Source organism: Spinacia oleracea, chromosome 4 (genome assembly GCF_020520425.1).
Source record: "Spinacia oleracea cultivar Varoflay chromosome 4, BTI_SOV_V1, whole genome shotgun sequence".
Lineage (NCBI taxonomy): Eukaryota > Viridiplantae > Streptophyta > Magnoliopsida > Caryophyllales > Amaranthaceae > Spinacia > Spinacia oleracea.
In genome coordinates this window covers 182939380-182950911 of record NC_079490.1, presented here as the reverse complement: position 1 = coordinate 182950911, position 11532 = coordinate 182939380, and the positions used below count along the sequence as shown (strand labels likewise).

Below are 11532 nucleotides of genomic sequence, written 5' to 3'. Positions count from 1 at the left end.
CTTTCAACTACCCTAGGAAAAGTCTAGAGAGAGGAGAAAGCTTCTCTCTTTAGGAAACGTTTTTAATTGGTTACTTCTACTTATAATTTCAGTTACTTTTAATCCAGTTACTTAGTTACTTAAAACATTAGGAAGTTACTTTATTGTTTTACTAGAATTACTTTTTAAAAAAAAAAAATGTTAATGGTGTTAATTTTAAACAATAGACATGATCACTACTAACAATATTATTAAAGGTTACTACTATTTGCATATTCTCCAATTTCTCTTCTGACCTTAATACAATCATCAGTAACGACCCCTCCCAAGACCATACCTATCTCTTTCTCTCTCCTCCGACCTTTAACACACCGATTTGAGCCCGCCTTTTCCTTATTTTAGCCCGCACATTTCTCCTTCATTCTCAAAATCACCCTCCATCATCGGGCTATGTGTAGATGTTCAAGGAATACCTTAACAGTCCCATTAGTTTCTACACCTTCGACGATCCTTTCAAATCAACAATTTTTCTCTAGAAATCAAAAGATTCAAGTCGAAGGCGGTGTGTATAAGACTAGCCACCGTGTATTCAGTATACTTTTCTTCAAGTGTGAACACGTCACACCATAAATTAATGATGAGATTTGTCACACATGAGACTTTAGGTTAATAAAAGTACTTTTAAACACACCTAGAAAAAATCCTCACCTTAACATTAACAAAAGGATGACATTTGAATGCATAAGTTAGAGAGCCAATTTAACCAAAATATCATACTCTGCCACTCTGGTGATTCAATTGCCTCAATCTATAGTCTTATGTTCTTGCATCCCTTCAAATTAAAGCATATTAGTCTTATATGCACGTTATGCGTGCGCTAAACTATGAGACCGTATTATTTTATTAGAATTATAACCTTTTATAAAATCGTCAAGCATTTATCGTGTGCATGACTCATTGATAACCCTAATTGTGACTCTCAAAGTATTTATTTTGTCAACTTCTGTCGACGAATTGATAAGTGCATACTGAGATAAAAGAAAAAGAAGCTCAAAGTAAAATAAATACATTAGAAAAAATTAAAAGATATTTGAAAGAAACCAAAAAAAAGATGAAATTATTTTAAAGTACTCTTGACATTTTCACAAATTTGTGTTTGATTTACATTCTGTATCGTTGCTTGAGCTGGCATTTTAATAGTCACTACTATGATTCAAATTTCAGGTAAACCAAATAACAGAATTATTAACTTCAACATTAATTTAAATCTATTTCTTTAGGAAATTTTATGTAACTTGTTTTATTAATTTTTTCCTTAATTTTTTATTTTTCTAAATTTAAGTCAATTCCTTAAATAAATAATTATGTACATACTGATATGATTTCATTGGAAACGTCAATTATTTCATTGAATGAAATTTATACATCATTTATGACCTTAATTAGCTTCACGATCAATTTATAATAGTCATTTCATAATTACTTGAATCCATTAAGTTAGTTTCTTGTATTGTTGGTTATAAATTGCATAATTTATGGAATTAGTTAAGTAATTAATTAGATTACACCCCTAATTGTTTACACTTTAATTGTGATTCTTAAAGTATTAGTAGAGTACACCCCTTTCTACGAAGAAATTATGATGTTGCAATTTAAATTCTTCATATTTATAGTGGTATTGGATATTGGTGCTAGTTGTACCACAATGAGTTTTTTATTCTTATTTTTATTTTTAATTAGCACTTTTTTTTTTATAAAAAGGGCCTTGAGAGCAACAAAAAAAAATAATAACACAAATTATGCAAAATGTAATAAAATCATTTAGTTTATGAATAAAAATCATCGATTATGAAAATCATGTTTTCAAAATAAATATGAAATTTAGGTAAATGATCGAAATGTATCTATGAAGAAAATATTTGTCTTCAAATTTATTTGTCTTCAAGCTAATAAAATATAAAATTTGACCAACATAGTAAGGATGAAAAAAAAAAAAATTAAAACTCATATAAAGTTATTTTAAATCCCCTGTTTTGATTAATTTTTAATTAATTAAACAAATTAATTATAATTTATTCAAGGTTTTAATTTTATTAAATAATTAGTATAAAATTAATTATAATAATTAAACTAATAAAATTAAATTTCGAGAAAAAATTATAAGCACGAAATCAAAATTAATTAAACTAGCCGCTTAACGGAAAATTAAATTTGCACAAACGTATGCATATTGGCCAAAGCAAGGCACATGTGCACAAGGCCCATGCTTCGCCGAGGCTGCAGCTGTGTCGCGCTAGCCCAAGGCACAAAACTCCAAGTCCACACAACAGCAGAGCACTCCCACACTAGGCCCAAGGCACGAAGCCCCCCAGCACAGCACCAGCGCACGGGCAGCGTGCAGGCCTGGAGCCTCGCCTGCCTTGCTTGCGGCTTTGTCTCGCCCTCGCCCAGGCGCACACTCGCACACGGGCAGTGGAAGCATGAGATTCACGCCCCACACCGCACACTAATGTGCGCTTGCACGCTGCACGACACACCGCATGGGCGACGAGCTCCCTTGCTCGTTGCCACATGCATGTGCCATGACAACAACCCCTAAGGCCACACTTGCATCGTTTTCTCATGTGTACAAATTGTGAAAGTGTTTATAAAATCGAAACTTTTATAAATATTAAATTTCACGACAAACTAATAAATCATATTAATTTCATAAATTTAGGCGAAAAATAAAAAAATTATTAATTAAAACAATTTCCGAATGCATGAATGCTAGGGATTGAAATTTAGGTTCATAAAATTTTAAAGATCTAAAATTAAACAAAATTTTAGGTGGTTTTTAATCATAAGACCTAATTAAATTATCAATTTAATTATGAAAAATGAAACGAAATCTTTAATTTATTTGTAATTCAACAAATTAATTATAATTTCAAAATAGGTTGCATAATTAACGAATTTAATCCTTAAAATTATTAAAAACATATGCGGTAGGTCAATTATTAATTCAAGAATTACACACAAGATTCACAAATATTAACATTACATTTATTGGATGTCAAAAAGAAATTGCATTGGAATGAGTACGTCTACTTATTGGTTTCTTCATATGTTTGAGGGAGTATACTCATATCACTACAAAAATTTGTATCTTTTATGACAACCTAATAACGACGGGTAAAAATTCCGTCGTAAAAGCCCATAACAACCCAACAAAGACGGGAACAACCGTCGTAAATGTCTTTACGACGGGTTAACGACGAGATTTTCCATTAACGACGGCCCCCTTTTATAACGGGTTTACGATGGAAAATCCCGTCGTTAATCAACAATTATTGACCATTAGCTACGGGATTTTCCGTCGTTAATAGTACAATTTCATGTAGTGTATATACGATCATCGCTTGATTGGTTTTGTACTTTTGTGGTCTGCATGATGCGTGCCTGCTACCTTTTCGATTTGGTCATCTTATAAAGGAGTGTCCAATATTTATGAGACTCTTTAATAGAGTTGGGTATGGGTCGGGCTAACACATAGGCTTCATAAGGTGGGCACGAAATTGGTTTAGCTCGGCACGTGTCCGTTGTAAACCCGGCACGTCACAAGAGGCACGGGGATGGATCACAATTCGTGCATGGACATTGTTTTGGACATTGTTTTAGAAATTCGGCACGAGGCCGACACAATCACAACGTGTCAGCTCGCCTATCAATACTCATATTTTTAAACAATAACAACAAAATCTTAAAGTTAGTGTGAGATCAATCCGCAAGCACGACACGTGAGAGACAAGTTATACATGAGCCTTATTTTTGGAAAAGAGGAATGACCCTGGCCCGACCCAACTTTCCTTTGGCCCGTTCGGGCATGACCCATCAGGGCACGATGAGTATAACAAATGTATCAGTCAAAAACTCCATTTCTAATATACTACGTATATCATTAACTATTATACAAATGTATGGAGTAATACATATTGGAAAACAATTTCTAGTAATTAATTACTATCTTCAAATAAACCACCATGTCTATGAACATGACACTTTCTTCTCCTAAATTTGATTTTAGAACTAGAAGAAGAAACAACAATATTAACCAACACATTCCTACACTTAACCTCTACGTGGTCATACATGTTCAATACCCCTCTCATATTAATACCTAGTTTGAGCACCCCTTCCTCGCTCTCCGATCTCAACTTCTCCACCACCGAGTCCTCCAACGGAGCGTTTACGGCAACCAACCGGGGCTTCATTCGATCTTCGTTCTTGGTCGTGTGAGACACATTAACTATAACGTGATCGAATTGTTGTACGAGAATTTCGTTTTCTTTGAGTATGTAGACCTTGACGTCTTGATAGTTTTGCGAATACGAGGGATCATATGATCTTATAACTAAATTGAAAGTTGAATTCAGGCGGCCGTCGTTGGCCAAATGAAAACCGTTGACGGAGGCTTCTTCGACGGAGAATGAAAATCTGGCAGGGAAAACCACCAGCCAGAATAAGAGAGCAATGGCCACCGGAATACCCAAGAATAAAATGAAAAATAAACAAATGCATGCACATGTTTTGCCCATTATTATTATTTTTCCAACTTGGAGTGTTTGATTTTGAGGCTACGTAGTACGTGATGTGAGTTTAATATATCAATGTTAACATTAACGACATATTATCTTATTTCTTCAGTATCAGAATGAATCATGCGAAAATATATATTTGTCTCATACGGAGTAATAGTCTTCAAACGTGACAATCATGATCATTAAAAAAAATTTATACAAGCCAGTAGCATTTTCATTAAAACCTTAATATATACGGAGTTCCTGTAAGTAGTGGCGGACCCAGGATATTTGGTCAGGGGTGGCACGAAAGTGGTAGTCGTTGAGATATAAAATGACAATATCACAAAGTTGGGTATTAAAAGTGCGTAACTCTTAGGTGTTTTTTCAGTGCTAAATTTGTGTTAATTGATTGCATGAAACTTCAAATTGGCTGAGATTTTTTTTTTTTTTTTTTTAATCAATATATATCAGTAAAAGTGAAAAAAGTACAAAGTTAAAAGTGACTATTATTAAGATATAGCAGTAAATAATGGATTGGATATTATTTTATCGAAAAAGTATTTATTTATAGTGTAGTTCAATTAAATATAAAGGTGGAAAAAGAAGGTAGACAATGTTTCGATAGGTTTAGAATAAAAATAAAATAAAAAGCTAAAGCCAGATGCAACTAATGGATTTTTTAGAAGAAAACGAATTAAAAAAAATGAGCTGAAAATTAACCAAAATTGATGTCATATTTGTGTTTTTAATATTTATAGTAGTCCAATTGAATATAAAGGTAGAAAAACAAGAGCACGTTTGTCAATAAGGGTCATCGAACCCCTGATCTCTGGGCAACACTAGATAAAAACACTTAACCCTTGTTAACCATTGCTACACAGCCATTTTCAACGTATATCTGGTTCAGATATAATACATACGCGCAAGTTTTTTGTTTTTTAATACATTTTAAGTTTTTTTTTTTCTGGGGGTGGCACGTGCCCCCCTTGGCCCCAATGTGGGTCCGCCAGTGCCTCTAAGAGTCTAAAAATATATCTCAATCAAAATCAACTATGATGTTGATGGTTGTATTTACTGTACATGATTTGTGGTCGTGTGAGTTTATGCATACAGTGTTAGGAAGTACTTTATCCGTCTTGAAATTATTCACTTTACTTGTTAAGGTTATACCCCTTATTAATTTGAATCACAAGAAACAAATTTTAAGCTAAACTAATGAGACAACTAGTAGAATAATAATAAGGGAATCTCAATTTCCAAACTACTGTTGTTGAAGGTACTCGAACTTGTAACTTCCAAGATCATTTGCACACCAATACTACCAAGCAAACTTGTATTTTTGTTAATAAAAAAAAAGGCCCATATGGCCATATCGATCACACATATAGTCATATGGTAATTTGGCATTATATTTAGATGGGCTTGTTTATTGTAAAACTTAATATGGCATGGTAGTAGTATTTAGATGGGCTGGTTAATCATGTAGACGTAACGTAAGATTGCAATTTGGCAATTCAATTACCGATTGACCTTCTCAAAAATTGACGCGGCAATAAAAAAAACGAAAATGATAAAGGTCGCAACATGTGACCTTTAAGCCGTGTCACAATGATGACATGTCATGCTTATGTGTCGTAATTTAAATTGGAAACTAAAATATTTAAATTATATAACCTATTATATATATTTCAAAAAAAGGTAGGAAAATCTTAATATTCTAATTTGTTTCCTTCTTTATATCGATTACCCTTATTTACGTATTTTCATAGTAAAAATATTGCATTGATAGTAAAAATATTGTGATGACGCAAACCTACGTGGCGCCTATATGTACCAATTAGATTCGAACACGTAAGATTGCGACAACTAAATGTTGACGCAACTTGCGACCTTTATAAGATTGCGACAACAAAATCAGAAGAGTTATATTTTGCGTTTGGGCACATTGGACGCGCATGACCAGATGTGCGTATATCTCCTTATCTGATCTGATTCGAAATCGACCAATCCACCCGATTGAAAAGCTCTAGAATATTTTTCAAGTCTCACACCATTTGGGTCCCCAAACTAATTTCCCACAATCTAAATACACATCAGTGGTGAAAGTAGAGCGGATACGTGTCGGGCTGTTTAGATTTACAAAAAGACCCGTGAGTGCCTCGTATCCCAAAGGGTTGGGTCTACAAATGAGGTCCATGCATTGTTTGTTCCACATGTCAGATCGAACCATATTAGCGGGGACCTTACTAATTTTTAGCTTTTTATTGTTTTGGAACATAAGAGTATCGACGTGCGGGTCTTTCCGTCTTATTTGTGTTAGGACCGTGCCACATTTCTAAAATAATGTTCATACACAATCCATGCTCCTTCAGCATGCCTCACGTTTTGTACGGGCTTAAAATGAGTTCTTGTACGGGCTTAAAATGAGTTCTTGTCGTGTCAAATCAATTATATGCTTGGCTCGGAAAACCCACGGCTCGCCTTACCATGCCCAACTCTGAGTGAAAATAAACATAATAACATCAAAGAATAAGTACCTCGTAATAAAAAAAAAGAAAAAAGAAAAGAATTGCTGATCGTTAATGTTTCAAATTCACAAAGTTTATCTTGTATTTATTTGCATAAACCAAACCATGTCATTTATGATAAGCACATGACAACTTCCAAATTCTTTTATAAGAATATACAAACGACACTTGTAACACTAAAAAGTAGTATAAAATTACAATCCAATTAAACAATACTTCAAATTAAATAATAATAAAAAAAAATCCTAACAAATATTCAATATATTTTGGGATAACTAATCAATAACGATCTACATCACACTTTGTACTTTGAGAACTCTTCCCAGAAGACAAACTAATTAGCACAGGAGTACATGTAATCCTCAATGTATAATTCTTATGCTTCCACCTCTTAACCTCATATCTCACCGCGGCCCGGACGCGAACCTCAAACCCGAGCTCCCTGGCCCGAGTCTCATTCCTTACATCCCTAGCCATGCCCGAATTCGCAATCATAACATTTCGGGCCGTGGGTTGGGCCGTGAATATAATATCAGCCCCATGAGGTGCGGTATACGGGCCCAAAGTATCATACGCTAATGTGTACCCACTATGGTAAACCGAGACCACAATAACACGGTAGTCAATCTTGTACTTGGGATCGCGGTTGTGGGACCGTACCACAACCGTGAAGGTGGCGTTGAGGCGGTTGTCGGCGGTGAAATTGTAATCCTCGACGGCGGCTTGATCGAGCGAGAATGTAGGGGTTTTCATCTTGTCGGCTAACCAAGCGATCAAAACTGCTATTCCTCCTAGTATTAGAAATGTGATTATGAAACAAATAATTGTTGCTTTCGCAGCCATTTTCTTTTTTTTCTTTTTTGTTAATTTCGGGTTGGTTGGTTTGATGGTTTATATAAAAGATGCGGATTTAGAGAGAGAAGAAGGAATGAAATTGCGTAGAAATTTGGGGATATAATTTTGTAAAATGTCAACTGAATTTCGAAAAAAAGATAGAAGAAGAAGAAGAAGAAGAAGAAGAAGATGATTATAATTAGTCAAAGGAAAGTTCGTTACGAATACATCATACATGTCTACACAAAATCCAGCTTAGGAATACTAAACAATCGTAATATTTTACTCAACCCATCTAATAAAATAGAATAATTGTACTTGGTCATTATATTTTAATTTATATTTTGTTGTTGGAGATGTAATTAACGGTAAGATCTATGATAAGAGCTTCAACCTCACATGGGTGATGAACATAACTCATTAGCTCTCTAACTTTTTTAGAAACTATTTCAACCGACTATATCAATTATGAAACTTGCTATTTTAGGACATAATTTTTTGGACTTAAATTATTTTTCAAAATTTTAGATTATTTCAGTTTTGTTCGAGTCTAATACATTTAGTCCAATTCTATTTAAAGATTATAGTTGAGTTCATTCTACTTCAGGTCCAATAAGTTCAGTTCAATTTAGGTAAGATTTAACTAACTCGGTTTAGTCTATCAAGTCCAATATGTTTAATTCAGAATATTTCTTTATCACTCTTCTAAACGAAGTACGTACGAATCCCAGAGTGTCAATTATTTGATATGTAAAGTTACAATTCTTCTGCTTCTTAATAGATGTATTATTTTGACTTTTAATATTATTCATTTACTAAATTTGACCATATTTATTAATTACTAATTTGTAAAAACAGATTTCATAATTTTTAATTTGTTATTGGTTTATCCAAAGTACTCCATAAATATTTTCAAAATATCTAATTTTATAATTTTACTAATATGTAATTAAAGATATTGATGGTCAAAGTTATGATATATATAGCAAAATGATAAACCGTGTTTAGTGCAACTTTCGTTACACCCACATATGGCTAAGTCGCCAAACATCCTGGATGCATTTCCACGACTAATTAAGCTCATAAATTATAGTAGTATAACATTATTTTAGATTGTTCAAACTCCCAACTCATCAATAAGAATATAATGTTCATAACAGTCGTATCATTTTTAATATTTTCTCAGCTATCGCTGCTTATTTTTTGTTTTTTTAGTAGTCCTTATGACTCACAAATGCAGTATTAAAATTAAAATTACGTAGTACAAAGTTTGAACGTACTAAGAAGAGATGAGATTTTTGCATTGATTTCTCGAAGGATGTTTCTTTTGTCAACAATCGAAATTTGTTAGGAAGTTCAAACATATACGCCGCAAAACCCCAAAGGCCGAAATCCTTGTTTTGGTTAGTAAATGACAATCATCTCTTTGTCAATATTTGCCTACTACAAGTTCAAGAATGGGTACGTTGAAATAATATAAGAACACGTACTCCACTACAAGTACCTTCCATTTTTAATGAAATTACCACTTCATTCTCTTTATCTTATCACTTTCAATTCAATTGCCAAATGTTGTGGGGCGCGCCGTTTAATTCATAATTAATAACTTTCGCTGGGGCAAATATTAGCCAGGGGAGTGGCAAAGATTTGGGGGGCCTGTGCGAATTTATAAAATTGGGCCCTTTTTCACGATTCAACATACATTAAAAATATTTAGTTTAAATTATTATGGAATAAATTTCGACTTCAATTGGCTATTTCTTTAGTTTAAAATATTTAGGAGCACTAGAAAAAATAATCAATTATTAAACAATTAGTCAATCACATAGGGAATATTTTTTTTTAATAAAAACTTCAAATAAATAAATTTATATTGTTTACCAAGAGACAATGAATTTATATAAAAGTATATTGTTATGAAGTAAAGAATTTTAGAATTTAAGATGAATTTTATGAAATAGGATAAATAAAGTAAAGTAGGAGAAAAGACAAAAGTAAAACATGAGGAAAGATAAAAAGAAAAGAAAAGAAAAGCCCAAAAATAAAGAGGAGAGAGGGGCTTAAAGTATGGGCCGAATAAATAATAATGGGTGGCACCATTTGTAAAAATAAAACGCTCAATATGGGAATCGATCCCCGACGCTTTGTGTATAATCAAGCAGCACCTACCGCTGGGCCAATTTAAGTTTCATATGATTAAATATGACTTTAATTTTATATATACAAAAATATCGGGGGCCCTTTTTGTTTGGGGGCCCTGTGCGGTCGCCCCGCTCGCACCCCCTCTCCGCCGCCCCTGATATTAGCTTAAGATGTAAGTAGTACAAGATATTATACGAAGTACTACGTCTACGTATGTATATATCTTAGGTTGAAGAATTAATGGGAAATGTCAAGTGATTCACGGGGATTGGATTGTGCTTGTATTTATTTAAGGTTAAAGGATTAAGGGGGTGGATGGAGTGAGTATTAATAAAGAGAATAACGTACTCCGTAATTGAGTAAAGGAAACTAATATAATTTAAACTTAAGGGGGGTGGATGATTCACTAGGATTGGATTGTGCCCGTCGGTTTCGAAACACGCAGGTGTATTTGATGCGTTTCGTGAAACCTCAGAGACATTTCATGAAAAAATCATTAATTTATTTAGTGTAGGATCGTCTCAAACAATGTAGGAGCCCTATGCTACTAATTAAAATTAGTCCCTTAACATTTTAATGTTCTATAGTGTTTATGTCAAATTTCGTCTAAAGGACGACACTTGGCTATGGACATCATTAACTAAGCAAAGGAAATAAAGGAAAGATAAAGAAGAGATGACACAAGGAGATGGTGACGCGAAAACTCGGGAATATAGGGATGAAAATCGCGGGTGGAAATGAGTCCATCAATCCACTAGAATATCGTAGGTACAAGCTAAGAGAATAAAGAAAGTGTTTGCGTAAATTAAAGTATACAAAAGAACGTAATATTGCTGGAAACTAGAGAATATAAGATAGCTTGAATGCTTGTGAATTTCTCTCCTCTGGCCGCGTTCTTTGGTTGTATTTATAGATGCTCGGTGCGCAACGAGTCAACGACTACATGATCAAGGAGAATCCCTACAATGTAGGAGGTGGTTGCGCAACTTTTCTACCATGTTTCCCACGTTTGACCCATTCTCTACAACTGCTTCAATGTGTGTATTTGTCTTGGTCACTCATCTGTGCGGCGCAACTGCTTGAACCCAAGCCCACTGAATTTAACCTAGTTTCCCTGGTGACCCTATCGTGCCACATCACCTAACATGTCCGCCGATGTTCTGGAGTGCGTTGAAGACGCCTCTAATGTCGACATTGAAACCATTGTTTGGATCTGGATATTAATTAATTGGAATTTTATACCTGGTTCTGGCAATTATATGGTTGGTGTCGCCAGTTGTTGTTCCTTGGGATGTAGGATTTTTTGTCGCTTCTACCTCCTGCTGGTTGGGGTGCTGATGCTCGAATTGCTGCGTTGTCTTCTAACCTCATTTGAGCTATGGCTCTGGATCTGAATTTTTCGAACGTCGCACATGGATATTTGGTTATTTCCCGATAAAACTCCAAAATCGGGGTGAGACCTCTTTTGAAGGCTTCGATAGTTGTCT

At 34.2% G+C, this 11532-nt stretch overlaps 1 protein-coding gene across 1 annotated transcript; it reads right to left on the bottom strand.

The window, feature by feature from the left end:
- Positions 1–7348: 7348 nt before the first annotated feature.
- LOC110783683 (uncharacterized) lies at positions 7349–7912 on the bottom strand. The gene has a single exon (XM_021988025.2). It carries the CDS (start codon positions 7910–7912, stop codon positions 7349–7351), a length of 564 nt encoding a protein of 187 aa, XP_021843717.1.
- Between the last annotated feature and the right edge of the window lie 3620 nt (positions 7913–11532).

Excerpts from the sequence above, each read along its gene's own strand:
- LOC110783683 (XM_021988025.2), bottom strand. The coding sequence starts at position 7,912 with ATGGCTGCGAAAGCAACAATTATTTGTTTCATAATCACATTTCTAATA.